Source organism: Microtus oregoni, unplaced genomic scaffold, assembly GCF_018167655.1.
Source record: "Microtus oregoni isolate MIOR12 unplaced genomic scaffold, Mior012 000020F_ref0000438, whole genome shotgun sequence".
In the NCBI taxonomy this organism is placed as follows: domain Eukaryota; kingdom Metazoa; phylum Chordata; class Mammalia; order Rodentia; family Cricetidae; genus Microtus; species Microtus oregoni.
Genome location: NW_024543079.1, coordinates 37,163,078 through 37,188,137, shown reverse-complemented (window position 1 = coordinate 37,188,137; position 25,060 = coordinate 37,163,078). Strand labels below are relative to the sequence as shown.

The following is a 25,060-nucleotide window of genomic DNA, read 5'->3' as shown; positions in this document are numbered from 1 at the left end:
TTCCATTTTGTGGCTTTTGGTGACTTCTCTTTGTCACTCATTAGAGATAGTCTATGATTTACTCGCTTCTGGGATATTTGAAGAAGCCCTTATGACACTGATCAGGGAGACTTTTGAAGCAGGCATGGAAATCAGGGTAATGGCCAATACTCGATGTTCCTTCTGGGTTCCAGCAAGCTTTCTTTGCTCATATTGCTGACAGAGTTAGTTAGGGCCAAAGCCCAGACCCTGACATATTCAATAAGAGATAAGAATAGAAAGGGATTTATAAAATTTAACCACTTTGGGAAGAGGAACAAAGAGGTCCAGTAGCACTATCCCTTCCACCCCAAGTCTATCTGGAGGCCCTGACATGAAGTTTAAGTTTAAATAAAGGGCAGGAGTAAGTATAACTAGGCAGTCCTGGCCAAGGCATGGTCCCGCCCATCATCTGTTCAGGTCCGATAATCTCTCCTTCAAGGTGGTCTGATGAATCTGAGAACGATGTGAAACCTTTTCCTAGCACCAGGATTCAGTCTTTTGCTTCTCCCAGAATGAGATTCCTTGGAAATTCTAATTCCTGGGGTCCATTGCTTCAATAATATCATAACCAAAGGGAAAGGCACAAGTGTCTCTTTGGAATATCTTCATTCCAGCCCCTGGAGGTTACGAGCTTAGTGGTTAAGAGCACGTACTGCTTGCTCTTCCAGAGGGCCCAAGGTCAGTTGCCAGCACCTATGTTGGACAGTTCACCAAAGCCTCTAACTCCAGCTCCAGGGATCCAGTGCTCCCTTCTGGCCTCCTGTGCGTCACACTCGGATGCACACACCGCATGCTGACAACACATTTGTCTGGTTCAGGGGTTGTGCTTCTGCACAGGATTAACAGGTCTTGGTTCCCCAGTGCTGGGATTATAATCACATGCCACCAAGCCTTTTGATTGTTTGTTTGTTGTGCCTGAGGATTGAACCCAGGTTCTTTCACATTATAAGCACATGCCCTACCATTTTAAGCTACACCTTAAAGCTTAAATGCATTGTTGATTGCCCTTGAGCATCTTAAATTTTACAAGAAACCCATACCCTAAATGACATGCACAATAGAAGGACGTACAGACAAGAACTCAACGGTGCCATTTTTAGCTGGCTGCCGTGACAGAGATGAAAATACTCAGCCCTGGTTCCCCAGATGCTGATTGCCCAGGAGGAAAGATGAGCCTCAATTAAGACAAGGCAGAGAGGAATGTGCACACAAGACAAGATTTGATAGTGTTGTACCGCTGGGGCCCTGGGGCATCGTGTTTCCTCTACAGAGAAGGTGAGCATTTCAGTAAGTATCTGGAGAACAGATAGAATTTACACAAACAATGACAACTCCTTCCAATGAGGGAAAACATCATTCAAAGCTCCAATGACAGTGATCGCTTGGAATGTGTGAGGTATGACCTACAATGCCTACAGCTAGGCTTTCTGCATCCAAATTTCCAAGAGTTAAGAAGCTAAAACTCATAGAGATGTCTGTAAACTGATCTCCAAAACCTGAAGTAGTAGTAGTTCCGGTTAATCTTTTTATGAGCCTTATTAAGGTTTTCTGAACATAACGTCTTAGTTCGTATTCTACTGCTACAAAGAGACACCATGACCAAGGAAACTCTTACAGAAGAGAGAGTTTAACTGGGAGCTTACAGCTTCAGAAGGTGAGCCGACAATCATCACAGTGGGAAGCAGACAGGCATGGCTCTAGGGCAGTAGCTGAGAACTTTACATCCTGTTCCACGGACAGCAGAAAGAGAGATGCCATGGGCCTGGCTTGAACTTTTGAAAAGTGAAAGCCCACCCTCAATGACACACCTCCTCCAGCCTCCTAATCCTTCTCAAATAGTTCCACTGACTGGGGACCAAGAATATATGAGCATATGGGGGGTGTTCTCATTCCAATGAGTTATTATTTTACAACCTTTCTCCACACTCTTTTCGCCTACCTGTTAGCTATTGTGTCTTTATCACAGAGAATGTACCGAGCATACACAGTCATTTGGATCCTGGATTAGTTGAGCAGCCAGTATCACCAGGGCACAGGCAGGGGCATAGCATGGGCATTCTCTGCAGAAGTTCTCTGTAGTTGTGCTAGCCAGTACAATAACCACGAGGCACTGAGCACTTGGAATGTGGCCAGGGAGACCGAAGAAATGAATTTCCTACTTGATTTTTTTATTTATTTATTTTTTTTATTTTTCGAGACAGGGTTTCTCCGTAGCTCTTTTGGTTCCTGTCCTGGAACTAGCTCTTGTAGACCAGGCTGGCCTCGAACTCACAGAGATCCGCCTGCCTCTGCCTCCCGAGTGCTGGGATTAAAGGCGTGCGCCACCACCGCCCGGCTTCCTACTTGATTTAATGTGTAATCTGAATTTGACATTAATGCAACTAAGTTAGTAAATTTATCTAACTTAGACCAACAAATAGAGTTTTGAAACTGACCTTAACTGACTTTGGAATAAAAATATTTTGATAATGATATAAACATCAAAGAAAAATAACTGTATATCACTTGATTTGGAAGAATTCTGGAACTAGCTCTTGTAGACCAGGCTGGTCTCGAACTCACAGAGATCCACCTGCCTCTGCCTCCCAAGTGCTGGGATTAAAGGCGTGCGCCACCACTGCCCAGCTCAGAGAAATTTTTTAAAGCTTGTCTAAAGCAGTTTGTGTACGTGTATCTACTTTTTCAGCTATTATTTTACAAACTACAAATCCAGAACAAACATTTAAGATGGAAATTCGATATCTGAATTGACATGTACTGTAAATGAAGAGTGTCATGATATTAGAGTGTGAAGACAGTACAAAAAGATTATTAATAGAATATTTGGGCAAGGCAGTGGTGGTGCAGGCCTTTAATCCCAGCAGTAGGAAGGCAGAAACAGGCGGATCTCTGTGAGTTCATGGCCAGCCTAATCTACAGAGTGAGCTCCAGGACAGGCTCCAAAGTTACAGAGAAACCCTGTCTCAAAAAAACAAAAACAAACAAAGAAACAAACAAAAACACCCCCTCCAAAAAAACTTTAATTAAAACTTGCCAGTTTTGTGAGCTTTTGGGCTGAGGTTTGCAGCCATAGGAAGTCTCTGGTGTGTCAGAGGGCCCCTCAGGCTCTTGTGTCAGTTCATGCTCTTGCTGACTTATCTGTAACCCAGCTCTGAGTTGGAGTGAGATAAGTGTCCCCAGCCTAGGACACACCTGCTCTGGGCCCTCTACTGAACAGGACTTCTCAGAGTTTCCCTGACTGGAGCCCGGGCTCATGAATAGCTATTCTGATCAAAGTTCAATGTCGTATGACTGGTGCACTTAGATTTCATTGATCATTCTCAGTAGTATGTTACATTCAATGAAGGCTTCTACCAAACTGTTAATACAGGGAAAATCAAGGTCCCTTCTTGGGATTCCTAGTCTCATTATTAAAAGAATTAAAGAATAAACTCAAATGGAAACTCAAGGACAATGTTATTAAGGTTTAAAATAACCCCAGAGCGGGCCAGCTACACACCGCAGCTGCTACCCAGAGAACAGAGAGGAAGGGGAAAGCCATGCCACTGAAGATGGTCTGGGAGGCAGACACATGGACGAGCAGTCCCATGGTGTCGGGGGAGACTTCAGAGAAGGCATAAGGAAGCCCAAATGTCCGGTAAGTTCAAAGTGCTAGGGAAAACACAGTTGGAAAAGAGGAAGAGGAAAATCTATACTTTAAGCAGACTAATAAGGTACATGACTCTAGCCAGGTAAGCTACTGCACTGGAGACCTGGAAGAAGGGATGAAAGGGGCAGGCTGTTGAATTGAAGGAATAATAAATTCTTCTACTCATCTCCAGCATGGTGTATGGTAAGCCCACTTTCCTAAGGGTGGTCCCTAGGTCAAGAGATTGACCCTGCCCAACTGGAATGTTAAGTCTCCACCCAGGTCATAGATTCCATTCTCTTGACCAGAAGGAGTTGTTGTTGTTTAATGAACTTTTATTGTAGTTATAACACTATGATTAAAAAACAACACAAGAAAATAGGTGAATTTTAAAAAATCAGAGAGACAAATACTCATTATGTGCATTTGAATACTTAGGAATCCAGGGAAAATGTTATTCAAGCACAATTTGAGTGTCAAAGATCTTGCTCATCTTTCCTGTGAATTCCTCCCCTGTCCAGAGCCCTTCTAACCGGCACCTGAATCTGCCATGGTTCTGCCCCTAGGTCCACTTCCTTAGCCTCCAGTGCTTCTACTGGAGACTCCCTGTCTGAGGAGGAGCTGGCTCAGATCCTGGAGCAGGTGGAAGAAAAGAAGAAGCTCATTTCCACCATGAGGAACAAACCCTGGCCCATGGCAAAGAAGCTGAGGGAGCTCAGGTGAGTGGGCTGTAGGCAATCTTTCTCATGGCTACTGAGGAGGCTTGTCTTCTGCAGAGAAGGGGTGTGCCATCCTCTTCTTAGCCCTGGTGGGACTGAACAGGAAAGATCTGACCTTCTAACCTCCCCATTGTAAGCATGGCACAGATAGATGCATTAGAACCTGACAACCTTTAAGATTTACAGGCATCAATCTGTGCCCAGGCCTTCCATTCCTTACAGCCCTCTCCCCTGTGCCCTACCCCATGTGCTGGCTCCCTATCTCATGACCCAACACAGAAATGCCTTCTCCAGGAAGCTGTCTATGATGTCCCTTCTCAGCCAGGGCAACTGTCTTGTCTGCTTTAAACACCCACAACCTCCCTATGCAGCTATCTCTCACTTGAATGACTCGTGCAGCAAGTAGAAAGGTCTGTCTCTCCTGCAGGCATGTCATTGTGTCCTAAAGCACAGGGAATGGTGCTCTATTGGTATGGGTTTGAATTGTGATACCACTCCCTAGCTATGCCATTTGACTCTTATTTCCAACTCAACCTTTCCCTTGATTGCATATGAAAGGCTGGCACACCAAATATTTTCTTCTTCCTTCCTTCCTTTCTTCTTCTGGGTTTTGGTTTTGGATTTTGGCGTTGTCAGGGTTTTCTGTCCTGCCCAGTTCCCGCAATCATTAAGTCCCAAAGAAATCACACAGAGGTCTACATTAATCATAAACTGATTGGCCCATTAGCTCAGGCTTCTTATTAACTCTTGTAACTTATATTAGCCCATTATTCTTATCTATCTTAGCCACATGGCTCGGTACCTTTTCTAGCAAGACTGTCACATCTTCCTTCTTCTGAGGCTGGGAAAGGACTGTGGAAGAATGGGCTTCCTCCTTCCCAGAATTCTCCTCTTCTCATTGACCTACCTCTAGTTCCTGTCTGGTTGTCCCACCTATATTTTCTGCCTGGCTACTGGCCAATCAGCATTTATTTAAAATATAATTGACAGAATATAGAATTGTCCCACACCATTTTGGTTTTGCGGGTGGGGTTGGGTTTTTTTTTTCTGTCATTGCTCATGTTTAATTTTCCATATGCTTTTATACCCCAGTACAAAAGAGGGAAGAAGTCAACAGAAGACTTCTTTAACATGATACAAAGTACAACTCAAACAGTTTATAGTGTTAATACTTTGAGACTTAGCACTCTATTGTTAAGGCAGAGAAGTCATTCTAGAGCAAGTATTCTGAAAGCAACCACTCCCCAGGTAACTTCATATTGCAAAAGAAGGAGCAGAAATATGCTTGCATAGTCTGACCATCTGTCAGGATGGAATGGATCTACTTGCATGAACCATTGTAATGTCAAAAGAACCAAGTAACAACATCCTGAGTCGGGACATGTAGCTACACTTGTTGTCAATGATTTTGAGCAACCTCCAAACTCTCTGGCCATCAGACAAGGTGGAAATAAGCTTACATTTTTGGCCTCTAAAATTCTTCCCCTTTTATTAACTTTAATAAAGCCTGTTCTTCTGCAACAGGACATATATTTGTGTGTGCCTTAGGTGAACACTTTCCTGTTTCCGAGACTTACCCATCTTTGTTCCCTGCATTCCAATTACGCATGTCCATGTCTTAGGTGCCTGGGGGTAAAAGGATCAAACCTATCTTTGACTGCCAATCTCTGTAAGCAAAGGGAGAAAGTACATCTGAACTCTGTATCTCTGAGCCATGTTTTTGTCAAGAGAGCTCATCTGCAGTTAGATAATGCTTTGTAAATATACATGCTCCTATGGCTATAGTATCTGCTAACTATAGGAGTGGAGGATCACCAGGATTGGGAATGCCCTTTTCAATTGCTCTAGAGTGTTTCTTAATAATTTTCAGCTGTATCAAAACCTAAATTTCTTATCAAATACATCAGCTCTATTGCAAATGTCAAACTTTTTTTTAACATCTTATAGTAAACTAAAGCAGTTATGAACATTAACAGGTCAATACCATAATTCTGGAGTGGAAATTAACAATAAACACATAATTTGTCAAATCACACACAATTCTCTTAAAACCATTCTAATCAAAAGACAAGAAAAGATTTCTCTGATCGGTAAGAGTCCAAATGCATTTCCGCTTTTAAGTAATTGTCCCACTCTCTGAACACCAGCAACAATCCCTTAGGCTCTCCTCCTCATTTTTGAACAGGGGCATCAGTCACTCTTTGTGAGGATTTTTTCTCCTAAGGGGAAAATTGAGGTCTCAGTTCTAAGGTTCTACATTTTAACAGCAATTTGACTATCATACTGGCAAAATGAGTTCTGTCTCCAAAAGAGAAATACAGTCAAATGTTCAGTCTACATTTCTGGTCTGTCTCCAAGGTAAACAGGACTTACTAGATCTGAAAGTTTATGCAGCAAGTCCATCAAAAGGCTGGGAATCACTAATAATCACCACAATCTTTTTTCCCTTCTCAGACTGCAGCAAGGTGTATAAATTCAGAATATTGTTTCAGGTATCCATTTCCTTGGCCTGCAGTATGGTGGTGTGAGGAAGCCAGGATAATGAGTTCGGGAACCTCTTTCAGCTTCTTCTGTGTAGTCATTAGTGGATGCAATGTCATTAGGGCTGATATTTCTTTCCTATAGGCATCTAACCAGACATTCTGGAAGCCATCTCGCTTGATCTTCATCCTGTGAAAATACACAGACACACCCTCGGCCACATATTAACACAGGATCAGTTCCTTTCCATAATCCACTACAAGAGTCTCTCCACCTTGCTTTAGCAAAGGTCACCTTGGTGCCATCATGCCAAAACTGTCTGCAGCAGATTTGTCATGGACATCCATATTCAAGAATCTTAGCATAAAAAGTCCATGACTCAAGGCATTATGTGATGTTTGAGGATATAATTCTCCTGTTTTTGTTTTCGGTTTTTTGGGTTTTTTTTATTTTTTTATTTTTTAAATTTATTTATTTATTAAGGATTTCTGCCTCCTCCCCACCACCGCCTCCCATTTCCCTCCCCCTCTCCCGATCAAGTCCCCCTCCCTCATCAGCTCGAAGAGCAATCAGGGTTCCCTGACCTGTGGGAAGCCCAAGGACCGCCCACCTCCATCCAGGTCTAGTAAGGTTATATATCATAACAAACTGTCACAGTACAGTTTATTCACAGATGTAACACCAAGGGGCAAAGTCTTGGAGAGCAATGACAAAATCATGCCTATCAGTAGCGAACACTTGCCTGGCATTGGTGGCTTTGGGGGAAGTTTGGTGGATAAAATGTACAGTTTCATAAAATCGATATGCTAACTCAGGTACAAACATGTGAGACTTTCAGCCTCGCAGTTTAGATTTCTGATTTAGTTCATGTCTCTCCTCACCTCCTGCATGTTCTTTCCTGACCAGGGAAGCCCAGGTGTTCGTGGAGAAGTATGAAGGAGCCTTGGGGAAAGGACAGGGCAAACACCTGTATGCCTACAGGATGCTGATGGCTAAGGTAAGGGGGCTCCTCAGACAACAGCCTGGGAGAGCCTGCTCAGCGCGAGCACAGAGGGACCACCACAAACACCAGCCAGCTTGGCCATCAGTGCCAGGTTCCCCTTAGAACTCTGACTGTGGTGTCCGGCAGATCATCCTGAGTTCTCCAGGGATGGAAGCCGGCTGCCCCTTACCACGTACTCCACCCTTATCCATGGAACGTCATCGTGTGTGAGATGTGTTTCCTCTACAGTAAATAAACCCCCAGAATGAATGCTGTTAAGATCACTGGTATTTATTTTGTCTGGCAGCACTCAAATCAAGGCATCTTGACTTGGTGAAAACACAGCCAAGCTGTGGGATCATCAGGTTATGAGAATAACCAGTGATGTCCCCATAAGGGCTTGGCAGCGCTGCTTTATTGAGCTGGGTCAGAACCTGCTTCAAATGGCTGGTGTTTTGTGTGGGTCTTGTTGAGGTATCCTTTCTTCACTGTAGTTAATTCCTTCTGATTTAAAAGCTATGGTTCCTCATTCATTTAGTTCCTACGCGGAGCCTGTCTGGGGCTTTTTTTATGAAGAACCATTTAACATCATGACAGCTCTAGCTTTCTCCTTTTAGCTTTGTTTTTAAAAAAAAAAATTGCTTAAGGCGGGCAGTGGTGGCACACGCCTTTAATCCCAGCACTCGGGAGGCAGAGGCAGGCGGATCTCTGTGAGTTCGAGACCAGCCTGGTCTACAGAGCTAGTTCCAGGACAGGAACCAAAAAAAAAGCTACGGAGAAACCCTGTCTTGAAAATAAAAAATAGCCGGGCGATGGTGGCGTACGCCTTTAATCCCAGCACTCGGGAGGCAGAGGCAGGCGGATTTCTGTGAGTTCGAGACCAGCCTGGTCTACAGAGCTAGTTCCAGGACAGGCTCCAAAGCCACAGAGAAACTCTGTCTCGAAAAACCAAAAAGAAAAAAAATAATAATAATAAAATAAAATTTGAAAAAAAAATTGCTTACACTTTGTGAGTGAACTGGGGGCCAGTGGGGATGGGAACATGAGCGATGGGGGAGGGGGGTAAAGGGAAGAGACTGAAAGAGACTACTGGAAACAGGGAGCTATTTCGGGGTCAGGTAAAAACCTGGCATAAGGGAATCTCCCAGGAGTTTACAAGGATGACTCCTAGAGAAAGCGGATACAGAGCCTGAACTGGCCGTCTCCAATGACCAGATTAGTCTCTATCCCAAATGTCATCAGAGAGGCTTCATCCAACAACTGATGGAAACAGATGCAGACCCACAGCTGAACTTTAGGCGGAGTCTGGGGAATCTGGCAGAAGGGAGGGAGGAAGGATTGCAAGAGCCTCAGGGGTCAAGGACACCACAAGAAAACTCACAGAATCAATTAACCTGTGCTCATAGGGGCTCACAGAGACTGAACCAACAACCAGGGAACCTGCATGGGACTGACCTAGGTACACAGCATGTATGTTACAGTTGTGTAGCTTGGTGTTCTTGTGGAACAACTAACAGTGGGAACAGGGGCTATCTCTGACTCTTTAACTGACTTTTGGGACCCTACTCCTCGCACTGGGTCACCATGCATAACCTTAATACACAGGGAGGTGTTTAGTCTGACGGCAACTTGATCTGCCATGCTTTGTTGATACCCATGGGAGGCCTGCCCTTTCCTAAACAGAAACAGAGGAAGACTGGATTGGGGGGTGGGGACAGGAGGAGCAGGAAGGAGAGGAGGGGGGAAACTGTAGCTGGGATGCCAAATAAAGAAATATTTTACTTAAGAAAAACTCTTCCCTTGTTTATGATTTCACATTCATTCTTAAAATCACTTTGCCAGATTCCAAAATGGGTCATTAAAATTTTGATTGAAACTGTATTTTAACTGATACATAAAAGCACAAAAAGCATTATGTATCAGTTAAATAATTAAATATTAACAGTGTAGCATGAATGGGATAGTATTCCATGCATATATATACATACATGTATACTGTACATCATATAAACTAAATAAATTAATTAACCAGATTAAATAAATCCATCTTCTCTAACATATATCATTTCTTTTTTTTTATTGCGAAAAGAAGAAAAAAAAACATAAACAAAAAAACAAGTTTCCACCTCCTCCCAGCCTCCCATTTCCCTTCCCCTCCTCCCACCCTTCTCCCCCTCCTCCCACCCTTCTCCCCCTCCCCCCACTCCTCTCCCCCCCCTCCCTCTCCAGTCCACAGAACAGTCCGGGTTCCCTGCCCTGTGGTAAGTCCTAGGTCCTCCCCCCTCCGTCCATATCTAGGAAGGTGAACATCCAAACTGGCTAGGCTCCCACAAAGCCAGCACATTAAGTAGGATCAAAACCCCCTGCCATTGTCCTTGGTGTCTCATCAGCCCTCATTGTTCGCCATGTTCAGAGAGTCCGGTTTTATCCCATGCTTTTTCGGTCACAGTCCAGCTGGCCTTGGTGAGCTCCCCGTAGATCAGCTCCACTGTCTCAGTGGGTGGATGCACGGCTCGTGGTCCCGACTTCTTTGCTCATGTTCTCCCTCCTTCTGCTCCTCCTTGGGACCTTGGGAGCTCAGTCCAGTGCTCCTGTGTGGGTCTCTGTCTCTATCTCTATCCATCACCAGATGAAGATTCTATGATGATATGCAAGATATTCGTCAGTATTGCTCTAGGATAGGGTCATTTCAGGTTCCCAATCCTCAGCTGCCCAAGGAACTAACTGGGAACCTCATCTTGGGCACTAGGGAGCCCCTCTAGGGTCAAGTCTCTTGCCCACCCTAAACTGGCTCCCTTAACTAAGAAATGTGGTTCCGTGCTCCCCTATCCACCTTTCCTTTATCCCAATTCTCCTGTTTCCCCAGGTCCCCCCTCCTTCCCTTCTACCTTTTCTCTCCCCATCTCCCTTTACCCCTATCCCACCCCATCCCCAAGATCCCATTTTCTCCCCGGAAATTTGGTCTACTTCCCTTAGCCAAGAGGACAACTATATGTTTTTCCTTGGGTTCACCTTCTTACTTAGCTTCTTTAGGTTCACCTCTTGTAGACTCCGTGGTCCTTATTTATGGCTAGAAACCAATTATGAGTGAGTACATCCCATATTCATCTTTTTGGGTCTGGGACACCTCACTCATGCACACACAACACACACACAACCAAAACCACTACCCCACTTTCCTCAGCATCCCCCATGACTCAACTGTGCCCTGTGGTGTTTAAGGTCAACATGTTGGTGACTGGAGGTTTTATCTGTTTCGTTTCAGAAATGGATCAAGTTTAAAAGGGACTTTGACAATTTCAAGACTCAGTGTATTCCCTGGGAAATGAAGATCAAGGACATTGAAAGTCAGTATTTTAGCATCACTGTGTTTTAATTGGTTTCCTCAGAGAAGTCTCCCAAGGCTTAGATTCTGAGTATACTTGGCCTTCTGGTTAGATTATTTCATAGACTCTGCTGCATCGGGGGAAAAGTGGGCATTGGATGAGTGTAGGAACCAGATTCAAATCGAGATTCCTCACTTTCTCATGTGAGAGCTCGGATAGCTCAATTACCCACAGAGTTTCAGGTTATCTGGCTGGAACAAGGAAATCGAGCTCCGGGTGTTTATTTGACAGTCTGGTGTGAAAACCACTTTTGCAGGCATGCCGACACATCTCACTGTGCCGCCTTTCTCCCCCAGGTCACTTTGGGTCTTCGGTGGCATCATACTTCATCTTTCTCCGATGGATGTATGGAGTTAACCTCGTCCTTTTTGGCTTAATATTTGGTCTAGTCATCATCCCAGAGGTAAGGACGGAATTTCCTGTGCCTTCAGAGAGTGTTGAGGCTTTACTACAGCCAGCAACTTCAGTTGCACTTTCCAAATGCTCTTTTTCTATTTAGCTATAATCTCTCGTTCTTTTTAATTTTTTTTCTTTTGAGATAAGGTATTGTAATAAAGCCCAGACTGTCCTCAAACTCACAATCCCTCTGCCTCATTCCTCCTGACACCTGAATTATAAGCGTGCTGCACAATACACAGCTCCGTCTGAATTCAGTATTTATGTCAGTTGCCTTGGTTGTTCACTTGGTTGTTCTGTACAAAGCATGGAACTAACATACTGATAACACGTTTCTGCCTTTCATCTGTACTTAAAAGGAGTAAAAAAAATTAAGATCTCATTTATTGTTTTTACCCTGAGAAAGAAAAAGAGAGAAACAGTCAAAACTAAACAAAAGGAAGTGAATAACAAGGACAAATAAGGAAGCAGTTAGGAGATGAGCTCTCTGTTGAAGTGGAACAGGGCACAATTCTGGAGATTTTCAGGGTCTTGTTGTTTGTTTGTAGTGTGTCAGGGGGCATGTGTATTCTACGAGCACATGTGTGTGCCTGTGCACATGGACAGGGGCCAGAGGAAAACATAAGATTTCCTGATCCGTATCACTTTGCCATGGGTAAGACAGAGTCTGTCAACTGGACACAGTGGTGCACACTTTTAATCCCGGTTCTTGGGAAGGCAGAGGCAGGAGGATCTCCATGAGTTCAAAGCCAGCCTGGTCTACAAAGCAAGCCCCAGGCCAGTCAGGGCTACAGAGTGAGAGCCTGACTAAACAAGCAGGGGAACAGAAACAGGTTCTCCCGCTGAACCTGGAGTGAGGTAGGTAGCCAGCAGGCCTAGTGATTCTCCGGTCTGCTCCTCACTCGTCTCTCTCTCTCTCTCTCTCTCTCTCTCTCTCTCTTTCTCTCTCTCTCACACACACATACACATAGCACTGATGTCATAGCATCTGCGACTATACTCAACATTTTTCATGGGTACTGGGCCCTCACATTTGCACAGCAAGGATTCTTACCTACTGAGCTATCTCCCCAGCCCCAATTCTGTGGGATTCTTAAAAGTTATATAATAGTCGGATTAAAAAATAGTGAAGTTTAATCATTATGACTGACTGTATCTATGTATTACGTATGCTGCTTTATGTGTAATATATTTCCCAATAACAGTATAAATTGAAATCTGATAAATAGAAACAGAAGACCTTGGGTGACACATGCCTGCAGTACCAGTACTGGGAGGTAAAGGCAGGAGGGTCATTGCAAATTCTAGGCCAGCCAGAACTACAAATCCAGACCCAGAGAGGGCTGGTGGGGAGGGAGGGGAGGGAGGAACAGATGTGAAATCAGAAACCTATATATTAACAAGAAAAGCAATTTTATGTAGTGAAATATCAAAACTGATGCTGCAGAAGCTAAGAGTAGCATCTGCCAACATTTAGTATCTGCCAACATTTTTTGGAATTTTTACTGCAGCCAATAGATCAAAAAATTGAATATTTTGTATTTTTTAATAAAAATACAATTTGTCTATAAGTAATATCATCACAGAGGCCCCTAGATCCATGTATTCAACCGAAAAATGCTCAACTTTAAATAAGACTCTACAGAGCTGGACACAGTTGCTGAATAGACAAACATTGCCAACCAATCTCCGCTCTCTTACTGTCTGATTTATAATACACTCAAAAAATGTCAACACAAGAACAATAAATCTATAACATAACTAGTAAAAATTAGCAGACTGGGAGATTTCCAAGGTGGGCACTGTAAAGTTAATGGAGAAAATAAGATGATAAGCAGAAAGACAGTACAGAAGAAAAAAATGAATCTCCTTTTTTTCAAAAGCCAACCTGGCTTCTGGAAGGAGGGTTCAGCTGTTGAGCATCTACTGCTCCTGTAGAGGACTGGAGTTGGGTCACCTCAAGGTGCCTCATAACCACCTGCCGCTCCAGCTCCGGAGAATCCGGCGTCCTCCTCTGGCCTCCTCAGTGCCCCCTAAACTCACACAGACACACACACACACACATAAATAAAAAATAATTTTTTTAAAGCCAATCCATCCTAAATCAATCTGTAAGTTTCAGCCGGTTCTTATCTTTGTCATAAGGGTGTGAGGGAGGGTCATCTGATAGAAGAAACTGGGATTTGTCAAACGCATTTGGGGTTAGCTACGCACTTTGTCTGCTTACTCTCTGCCATCTGTCCCCGTGTAAGGTGCTGATGGGCATGCCCTACGGAAGCATTCCCAGAAAGACAGTGCCTCGAGCTGAGGAAGAAAAAGCCATGGACTTCTCCGTCCTCTGGGATTTTGAGGTACAAACCTTGGTATCAATGCCCTTCCATTTTGTGGCGATAGAACCGGTGTCCGTCCCTCTCAGTCAGGTATCAGTCCCCTCAGAAATGGAGGGGCGATCGGAGTAATTTCCCAAGGTGCCCAGCCACATTGCTGCCAGGGCTTTTCTTTACTTTTTTTCTTACCCAGCAATCCCTGTTGAAATCTCTTACCTACCAAAAACAAACAGAATTCATTCAGCAACAATCCCTGATGCTGCTTTCAGCAAAGAAATGTAAAAAGTACTAAAATCCAAATTAATACTGCACCTAACTAATTTATTTTATGTTTATTTACTTTCACGCGTACTTGGCTTTAGTATTGAGTAAACTGAAATACTAAAGTCAAGTACGCGTGAAAATGAAGAAGAAAACGGAGATAGATGGGAGGGCTCTGAGGGCGGGTGGGCTTGCCAGTGAGGCTGACAACCTGGGTGTGATCCCCAACCCCCACATGGTAGAAGGAGAGAGCCGATTCCCATAGTTTGTCCTCTGACCTCCACATGTGCCATGGCACGTGTGCATCTGCACACACACGCACACACACACGTGCGTGCATGCACACACTGAAAATTAAAACAAAACAAAATGTTTAAAATGTTAAAAAAATAAAAGAAAACAAAAATTTGGGTTGCACAGCTGTCTGAGGTCATTTTGAAATGTTACAAAACTCTACAAACTCTTGTCTATTTGTAGCACACTAAGAACCTAGCTATGGTCGAGCAGGGGTGGGGGTACCAAAAAAAACCTGGCTGCAGAGTTCTCGTAGCCCCCCAGAAGAAGGGAGGAAGGATTGTAGGCACCAGAGTGGTTGACGCCAGAACACAACTAAGCAGGTCTCTTGGGGGCTCCCAGAGACTGAAGCAGCAGCCACGCCTGCGCAGGTCTGCACTAGGTCCTCTGCACATGTGTTGTGAATGTTTACCTTTGGGATTTTGTAGGACTCCTAACAGTGAGAATGGGGGTGTCTCTGACTCTTTTGTCTGCACTTGGGACCTTTTTCCTCCTACTGGGTTGCCTCTTTCAGCCTTGATATGAGGGTTTGTGCCTAATTTTACCAAATCTTATCAATCCTGCTTTTTTTTTTTTTTCTCAAGGGAAACAGAGGAGCAGTGGCTCTAGGGGAAAGGGCAGGTGGGGGCGGACTGGGAGGAGTGAAGGGAGATGAGACTGCTGGCAGGATGTATTGTATGGGAAAAGGATAAGTTTCTTTAATAAAAAAGAACTGGGCAGTGTTGGCACACACTTTTAATCCCAGCACTCGGGAGGCAGAGGTAGGCAGATCTCTGTGAGTTCAAGACCAGCCTGGTCTATAAAGTGAGTTCCAGAACAACCAGGACTATTACACAGAGAAACCCTGTCTTGAACCGCACCCTCCCCAACCCCCACTCCCAAAAAAGAACTTGGCTATAGACCACAATAGCTTGGAGCTTTGCGTGTTCTTGAGTGTGTGTTCTGGGCACACATGCTCACACGCAGTCTCCTCTCCTGCCTGAATCTCCATGCACTCATGCAGTGGAAGAATGAAGAAAGAACAGACAAGGACTGTGGATGGCCTCTGGAGACACTGTGAACTGAATATGTAGGATTCTTCCTCTCTGTAGACTTGTGTTAAAGAACAGACAAGGACTGTGGGTGGCCTCTGGAGACACTGTGAACTGAATATGTAGGATTCTTCCTCTCGTAGACTTGCGTTAAAACTCCGAGACAGAAACCCCTGGTAGAATGGAAGTGTGCGATGGCTCTCGCCCCTGAGATTACAAACCCAGAGACTTTGCGTGTCTTTCCTACAGGGCTACATCAAATATTCTGCTCTCTTCTATGGCTACTACAACAATCAGAGGACCATCGGGTGGCTGAAGTACAGGCTGCCCATGGCCTACTTTATGGTGGGGGTCAGCGTGTTTGGCTACAGCTTGATGATTGTCATTAGATCGTAAGTATGAGTGTCTTGTTTGTAGGGCTTTTAAAAAAAAGATTTATTTATTATATTTACAGTATTCTGCCTGCATGTATGAATGCCTGCAGGCCAGAAAATGGCACCAGATCGCATTATAGATGGTTGTGAGCCACCATGTGGTTGCCAGGAATTGAACTCGGGACCTCTAGAAGAGCAATCAGTGCTCTTAACCTCTAGGCCATCTCTCCAGCCCTTGTTTGTGGGTTGCCATCTTTCTTCATTAAAACAATGCTCCTCGATTCCTCTACATGTATTTACTTTCTTGGGAATTACTTTGTTGAGAGGCAGCAAACAGGCAGCTCTATAAGCTTAACAGTTCCTGGTGTCCTACTATGGCACAGTAACTGACAACGGCAGTTTAAGGGCCAGAGGCTTAAATGAGTTCTCCATCATGGCAGAGGAGTTCTGGCGACAAGAGCCTGGGGCATCTAGTCACATTGCGTCCACAGTTAGGAAGCAAAGCGATGACCGCTAGTCCCTTGCACTTTAGCGTTCTCCTTTTTATACAATCCAGGAGCCTAGTCTATGGAACAGTGTCACCGACGGTCGGGTCCTCCCAACTCTGTTACCCTAATCTAGAAAACCCTTCTCTTTCATGTCCACAGATGTCTCCTAGGCGATTCTAGATCTAATACAATCAGTATTTATGATCCTACCAAGCAAATGCAGATTATGAAATATAAGTGATAAGCCAGATAATATGTGAAACTCTGGGGATGAGCTTTATGGAATGAAACTCCTTTAAACGAGGCAGAGAAGAGCCAGTTATGCTGAAAGTTTGAAGTGTAAAATGTGAGTGGAAAAAGCACACATGCAAAGACCCAAAGGCAGTGAACAATTCTAGAATTCCCATCTAGATAAACCATCCAATTACCCATACTAGCAAAGGGCCACTGTAGCGTGAGAGGGAGTGTAGAATCTTAGAAGATGGAAGTTTTCTGCCTGTTTCTTCTCTCCAGGGCTCCTTAGAAGGAAAAGTAAATCAAAATGCCAATCCTGTCACTTATAAAGAAACAAATAACACACCCATACCAAAAAAATTTATGTGGCTGTGGTTAGCCATGGCATCCTCTCTGGTCCCAGCTCTCTCTACCTCTGTGGTCAAGACTGGCCTTTATACATTGGTGCTTTTTTTTTTTTAATGTACATAAGTGTCTTCCTCAATCACTCTCCATCTTATTTTTTGAGAAGGAGCTCTCACTGAACCTGAAATTTACCAGTTCAGCCAGGTTGTCTGGTCAGTGAGCTCTGGGGATCTACCTGTGTCCACCTCCCCGATCCTGGAGACTGGAGATGCAGACAGGTGCCATCATACCTGGCTCTTCCAAACTTGGGTCCTCTTGCCTGTACCAAGCACTTTAATAACGAATCCATCTCCCCCAGCTTTATCTGTTCCTCTTCATTCATATTCTTAGTCCAGTCCATGACTGTGGGATGTTTCTGTGATGAACCAAAATTACCTAGGCCCTGAGAGAGAGCAAGTCCAAACAGTCAACAGTAAGACAGAGTTAGGGAGGAGCAGAAAATCCCCACACTTTGTGATGGAATCCACGACTGCAATTCTGTGATTCCCACAGGGCTGAGCTCCAGGGAGTACAGAGAGGCTGGGTCAGGGAGATCGAAACAGGTGGCCAACAAGGAAGGTCTGGGTGCTTTCATGCAAACTTGCTAAAGGAAATATCACCCAGATCCTCTAACCAGCATCCTCAAGAGTTACTGAGTTTTAAAAAACACTTATTATTTTATGTGTATAAGCATTTTTAACTACATGTCTGTATGTGTACCACATGTGTACGTGGTTCCCAGGGAAGTCAGTAGAGGGCATCAGATCCCCTGGACCTGTAGTTATAGACAGTTGTGAGCCACCGGGTAGGTGCTGGGAATAGACAGAACCTGGGTCCTCTGCAAGAGCAACAAGTGCTCCTAACAATGGAGAAATCCCAGCCCAAGTTACTGAGCTCTAACCAAGAAAATTAGATGACTTAGAAAGACATGTTTCTGTTTGAGAATGGAGTTCCCAAGTTCTCTGACCATACATACAACTGAGTCAAACCTCCAGAAACCAAAAGCAAGGGCAGAAAACATAGTGAGGTGTTCTAGATCTCGCAGACTCGTTTTTCAACACACACCATGGGTGCTTGCAGGGAACTGGGAATTTGGGGAGAGCAGTTCTCAACTGTAAACAAAATTGTTCTAGCTAATGTCCTCCCTGGCTTGTCCCTCCGTTGCGTGTCGTCTTCTCCTTGTGCCCAAGACTGACTTAGGCCAGGGATTCCGGTGGCTGATGTAGCAGAAAAGAGGCAGGTGTGACATCAGTGACATGTGTCCTTCAGGATGGCCAGCAACACCCAAGGCAGCACCGGTGAGGGGGAGAGCGACAACTTCACATTCAGCTTCAAGATGTTCACCAGCTGGGACTACCTCATCGGGAACTCAGAGACGGCCGACAACAAATATGTCTCCATCACCACCAGCTTTAAGGTAGCGACCCTGGGGCGTTCCCTCCTTCCTGAGAAATCTCTGGGTTCCCCCAGCCATTGGGAAGCTTTCCTCAGCTGGGTGAGCAGAATTGAGGTCTCCACATCAGCCGTGAGAGGAGCTGTATCAGTACACATCTTCTAAAAAGATGCTCATGCCATGCTAAAACTCTCTCTCTCTCTCTCTCTCTCTCTCTCTCTCTCTCTCTCTCTCTCCTCTCTCTCTCTCTCTCTTTCTTTTGGTTTTTCGAGACAGGCTCCAAAAACTACAGAGAAACCCTGTGATCCTCCTGACTCAGCTTTCTGGTTTTTCAAGACAGGGTTTCTCTGTTGAAAGTCTTTGTAAAGTACATGTGACAGCTTCCAAGATGGGTTCTATAGACTGACTACATGTGACACCTTAAGGGTCTAGAGGAGGTCTAGTGGGGTCTTGGTCGTACAGATAACACAAAGGCCTCCAGGCTATTAACCACCTCCATTCCCAGTGTCTGGTCAGAAAAGCCCTTGAAGAGACAACCCTTTGTATTTAACAATCTTGGCTTCCCTAATGCTTATCTGTGAACACAAGGACCTCTGTGCCTCCTCCACATAACAGGATAGATGTAAGGATTCTGCAAGCTAACATAACATAACTGCCTGATGAGTTAGCTAAACCTCAGAGCGAAGTCAGTAACTGGGGATTGGCAGAGGTCTCGTCCCAAGTACTCAGTTCAGGAGACCATGTCTTCTATCCTAGTCTGCCCCTTACTGTACAGGTCTTCATAGTTACTAGTGCAGGACACAAACAGCAAACAAAAATCAATTGTATTTTATACTAACAAAAAACAATTAAACTGATTTTAAAATTCTATTTATAATAATACCCAAAGCATAAATGTCTATCAATAAGGTCCCCCTACCAAAAAAAATGTGAGACACCAAACAATCAAATAAAACCAGCACTCAGTATTAAGAAACCCCAAGAACAGGAACTGGAAAAATATAGTCAGATACTTTTATAAATAAACCTTTATTGATATAAAACCATGCACAGTTACTTATATATTACCTATGGTTATTTTCATGCAATAATGGCAGTGGTGAGTAGTGAGATAGAAACATGGACTTCAGGCTAATAATGTTCACTATGTAAATTTTATAGGATATTTGACAACTCCTGTATCTGAGAGCTCAAGATTAAAATTTTAATCTGAGGGGCTGGAGAAATGGCTCAGCAGATAAGAGCAGTCATTGCTCTTGCAGAGGACCTGGGTTTCATTCACTTAACACACATGGTGGCTCACAACCGTCTATGACTCCAGTACCTAGGGATCTGAACCCTCTTCTGGCCTCCACAGGCACACATGTGGCCTGTGGCAAACAGACAGGCACAGACAATCATGCAGGCAAAATGCGCATTCACATAAAAATAATAGAATAACAAAAAACTTAAATGAATTAATTTCCAAATTTGAATTTATTTGGTCTATTGGTTTAAAACAACAAAAGGAAGAAAGAAAGAAAATTTATGGAAAATATTTAGTGCCATGTCTAGCACACAGTAAATCTCAGCTTTCATTGTTACAAAATAACCAAACCCAAGATAACAATAACAGTAAAGTTATATTTTTATTAAAAATATCTATAACCCTCTACAGGGTATTACATCACCTCTTCTGTATCATTTATTGAGAGACAGAAAAGTATTCTCAGGGATTCCCAACCATGGTAACTGGGTTCCTGGCCTGACGTTATTCATATCTCCTTCTTACATGCTAAGGAATCTATAGTGGATGAACAAGAGAACAACAAAGAGGAAAATATCCACCTGACAAGATTTCTCCGTGTCCTGGCCAACTTTCTTGTTCTCTGCTGTCTGTGTGGAAGTGGGTACCTCATTTACTTTGTGGTGAAGCGGTCGCAGGAATTCTCCAAAATGAAGAACGCCAGCTGGTACGAAAGGAACGAGGTGAGATGGGCCATTCCAGTAAAGCCGGGACTGAGGGGAAGTGTTGGGATCTCTCCGCTGTCAGCATAAGTCTGACGACTCAGCAGAGTCCCTGACAATCTGAGTCCCAGGCCTTGCTTTAAAAGGCAAAATTAAGCCAGGCACGGTAGCACATTCCTTTAATCCCAGCACTCAGGAGGCAGAGACATGAGGATCTCTGAAAGTCCGAGGACAGCCTAGTCTACATAGTGAGTTCCAGGGCTGCCAGGCTACATGGTGAGACCCTGTCTCAAAACAAGTAACTATTACAGATGATCTGGTGATTGACCGCAATCTTGAAGAAGACCCACCTTTATGTCTCAGTACCACATGGGGGCTCACAGGCATCTGTACCTCCAGTTCCAGGGGACCCAGCACCTTCTTCTGGCCTCTGCAGGCTCAAGGCATCATGGATACACATACATACATGCGGGCAAAACACTCAAATGTATAAAAAATAAATACATAAAGTAATTACTTTTTAAAGGCTGATGATACTTTAGTTCTATTTTCCTTGTTCCTGTTGCTGGAAGACTGTTTTGTTTCTCGTTCAGTAACTTGACTCAAATGTACCACGGAGTTTGTTTTTCTGGGTGAGAGTCTCAGCTAGATAGTGTACACATTCTAATTTTTTTATTTTAGGCAACTGTATTTTGTTTTATATTTAGAGTTATTGAATTATGATTTTAAAAATTTATCTTATATCCTTTTTGAGTCTGGCTATCTAAAACTCATTTTTCTAAAACTTTTAACTTCTTTATTTATTTATCTTTTACTTCAAAGTTCCCGTCCTTTGGATGTTTTCAGGTGGAGATCGTGATGTCTCTGCTGGGGATGTTCTGTCCCCCTCTCTTTGAAACCATCGCCGCCCTGGAGAATTACCACCCGCGCACCGGGCTGAAGTGGCAGCTCGGCCGCATCTTTGCTCTTTTCCTGGGAAACCTCTACACGTTTCTCCTGGCCCTCATGGACGACGTCCACCTTAAGGTGAATCCCACCCGTGCCACAGTGCCTGCTGTTCCCTGTATTCCCTTTTATAATCGAGTAACTTCACCGAGCGTCATTTCTATTAATTAAATAAATGTTAGCAGTTTAGGAAGGAATAGTAAACGGAGATATCTCTAGAACCCATAATGCAAAGGCCTCAGCTACAAACAATTGCTCCAGTTCTTTTCTGCTTTTTTCCTAGGCTGTCTTTTTCCATATCATGTCTGTATCATTCAGAACTCTTAATATTTTATATGCAGGTTTTCCCATGTTGCTTCTCGTCTGTCATGGCTAGTCAATAACCAAGTACTTGTCCACTGATGCGCTATGTCATGGTTGACCAAACTGCTCATCAGTGCTTGTCAGGCATGTTTAGTCCTTGGGTACAGCAGGGAATGAGACACAGTCCTGTCCCAAATGGCTTCATGCTCAGGGTCAGGAGGCAGATTCATTCAATACAGTGTGCCGGGAAATATGTTTCAGTGGGAACAAGTCCAAGGAAGTGTGTCAGAGCACAGGAGGACCTCAAATCCTCAGCTTGGGGAGTCGCAGCAGATACTGGAGGAAGCACAGGAAACCGTAGGATGACTGGAGGATAGAGAAAAAGAAAAGGAACGGAGACAGTGGAGGGACCGATGAGTCTGTTTGCTCATCTACCTTGCTGCCCTTCTGCAGGAACTTTCCCCTGAGGTAAAGGAACTTTTTAGAAGGTTCTAACAACGCAAGCACCTGGCACTGGTCCATAGTCCTTCTCCCTCTCTGGCTTCCCTCCTTCCCCCAGAAAGTGTTCCCACCCTTCTGGGTCTCACATTTTACTCTGGGGTACAGTTACCACTTGCTTTTCTCCGAGACTAGTTGACTATTTCCAGGTGTCATGGCCTTGAAGAAGTCCTTGTGCTCCCTGTTATCTGATGTGGGTGCTCCTCGGTCCCCAGAGAAAATGTTCACAGCTCAAACCGCTTTGTTTCCTAATTGGTCATCTCTATTACACACTAGACCATGAACTAACTGAGAAAAAAATCTCTCTTGGCCTTTCCTAGTTGGTCTCTCTATTACATACCAGACCATGAACTACCTGAGAGAAAACTCTCTTGGCCACTCACATGTCACTACTCACTTGTATGTACAGACTAGACCCTGAATAAACTCTTTTCAAGACAATTGAGTGGATAGATGGGTGAGAGGATTGGTGGATGCTAACAGGGAGAAATGGATGGATGGGTAGATGGACTGATGGACGCTAGTTAGGGAGAAAACTTTGTGGAAATGGTCCAGGGGTTTCAGCCCATTGCACCTTCTCTTGGTGGATTGAAAGCCTGAGAAGTTCATTTCTTAAAAGATAGTCCAGTGCGAAGGGAGAAACCAAACGGCAGGCTTGGAGCTAGTTTTACTTGTTCCCATGGAAACAGCTGAACTACGCATGGCTCCTCCCAACTTCCCATCACCATGTTTCTTCCAGCTTTCTAATGAGGAGAAAATCAAGAACATCACTCATTGGACCCTGTTTAACTATTACAACTCCTCAGGTGGGAATGAGAGTGTGCCCCGGCCACCACCACACCCTGCAGATGTGCCCAGGGGTTCCTGCTGGGAGACAGCCGTGGGCATTGTGAGTAGCTACGCTCTATGAAGAGGTGCCTTGTTCTCAGTTCTTTGGTGTGCCTTCTTTGATCTTTCCATTTTGAAAACAGCCCTGAACACTCAAATGTCCGTTAAGTAGGCATTGTTTTTAATGTTTATTTTTTTACTTATTTATTTTACATCCCATTCAGTTTTTCCCTCCCTCCTCTCCCTCTCCCCTCCACTCCTAGATTAGTGCCTAGCCCAATTGTCATCAGAGAGGATTCATCCAGCAACTGATGAAAACAGATGCAGACCCACAGCCAAACATTAGGTGGTGCAAGGAACCCTGCAGAAGAGAAGGGGAAAGGATTGTAGGCGCCAGAGGGGTCAAGCAGGCATTTCTTAATCATCTTGGAAGGTCCAAGATGAATAGAGCAGACCCTGTACACCCTGGAACTTCATAGATATCTGCTGTCTTTAAAGTTGTGATTACGTTGTGTGACCAGACTTTTCCTGGGGAGATGCAGCGCACACACACACATCCACTCACCCCAGATACGGAGCTCAGGACTGACCAAAGTGCAGACACCTCCAAATCCAACCAATGAGTTTTATGTTACTTGCAGGAGATGCTAGTGAGGTTACTTACAGCAACAGAAGTGACTCAAAGGCAGCTGCATCACTGAAGCCCACCCCAGCGTGGGTGAGAGCTCACTAAAGCTGGGGACCTGAGCACACTGCACAGCTGCAGGCAGTTCTCCAGACACCTCAGCGGATCTAAACTCCCTCTGCACAGCAGCTGAGCTTGGGGTCCTTTTTGCAGCTTGGCTTGTCGTTGCAGCTCCGCTCCCTTGAGAGTGACTCCCAGCAGACTTTATTATTTATTTATTAGTTACGCTTGGGAGAGAGGAGCCTAAGTCCATCTGGTCAGTTACAGGGACTTCCTGAAGTCATTTGGAGGTGTTTATCTTCCTGTTTAAGGAACTTCCCTGCCCGATAGACTATTTCAATCTTGGAAGAAAGCTGTTAGATAACAGAGGTCTGGCAAATCCTTCCAGTTAAAAACAAATCATTCATATATATATATGAATCATATATATATGAATCATATACATATGAATAATATATATATATAATGACTTCAGGAAGACCCTGAAACTGACCAGATGGACTAGGCTCCTCTCTCCCAAGAGTAAATAATAAATAAATAATATAATATATATATATATATATATATATATATATATCCTGTGTAAGTAGAAAAAGCTCTGTTCTTTTGATTCTGCTATGTGATGCTTTGGTTTATCTTCTCTATACTCCAAGAAAAAAAATGATTAGTAAGAAGCTGTTGCAAGTAATTGATGGTCACATTAGTCCTAGTGGGGTCAACCAGGATAGCAGAGCGGATGGGGAAAGCAAAGGGTGAGCCCTCAGATCTAGCAGATCTGAGGTACAGAGCACTGGTCATTACTAATAACCCAGGCAATTTGCATACATGACAGATAGGCACCCCAATAACTCAGAAAACATCATATTCCTGACTCCTAAAGGCACAGATATTATTCCAAAGTTATTTAACTAATTTGTGATTTATAGAGCTGAGGCTTCTCCCAAGGCTGGGGTACTTTCTCTGTTCGCCGCTCTGCCAGGAAGAAGCCGGCCACACAGACAGATGCAGGCGAATAGGGGAGATGTGAACAAACTCCCATCTAAGCACCCCTTCTTTTCCCTTGTTCCTCCTGCAGGAGTTTATGAGGCTGACCGTGTCTGACATGCTGGTGACATACCTCACCATCTTGGTGGGGGATTTCCTTCGTGCGTGTTTTGTCCGCTTCATGAATCACTGCTGGTGCTGGGACCTGGAGGCTGGCTTTGTAAGCTGTTTTCTCGTATATTCCACAGTAAGCTCAGTCACCACCTTCTCTGGCGTTCATATTCAGGTGCACTCTCGTCCGTTCTGTGTCTGTGTTCCGTGAAGCAGTGTGGCTCATCACATTTACTGAGAGTCCTCTGCATTCACAAAAGCAGCACTACCTTCTCCCAGCGTGACCTTCATCTAGAAAAGGGAGGCATGGGGGCCAAGGAGGTGGCTCAGTGGTTGAGAGCACTGGCCACTCTTCCAGAG

The 25,060-nt window shown here is 44.3% G+C and overlaps 1 protein-coding gene across 1 annotated transcript in view; it reads left to right on the top strand.

The window, feature by feature from the left end:
* Positions 1 to 25,060, top strand: part of Tmc2 (transmembrane channel like 2) — a 52,770-nt gene that overhangs the window by 8,645 nt on the left and 19,065 nt on the right. The window contains exons 3-13 of the mRNA XM_041670924.1: positions 4,216 to 4,368; positions 7,756 to 7,846; positions 11,097 to 11,178; positions 11,514 to 11,620; positions 13,866 to 13,964; positions 15,776 to 15,918; positions 18,276 to 18,423; positions 20,179 to 20,367; positions 21,193 to 21,372; positions 22,832 to 22,981; positions 24,681 to 24,809. Coding sequence (XP_041526858.1) covers positions 4,216 to 4,368; positions 7,756 to 7,846; positions 11,097 to 11,178; positions 11,514 to 11,620; positions 13,866 to 13,964; positions 15,776 to 15,918; positions 18,276 to 18,423; positions 20,179 to 20,367; positions 21,193 to 21,372; positions 22,832 to 22,981; positions 24,681 to 24,809 — 1,471 coding nt within the window. The remainder of the gene's footprint in view (positions 1 to 4,215; positions 4,369 to 7,755; positions 7,847 to 11,096; positions 11,179 to 11,513; positions 11,621 to 13,865; positions 13,965 to 15,775; positions 15,919 to 18,275; positions 18,424 to 20,178; positions 20,368 to 21,192; positions 21,373 to 22,831; positions 22,982 to 24,680; positions 24,810 to 25,060) is intronic.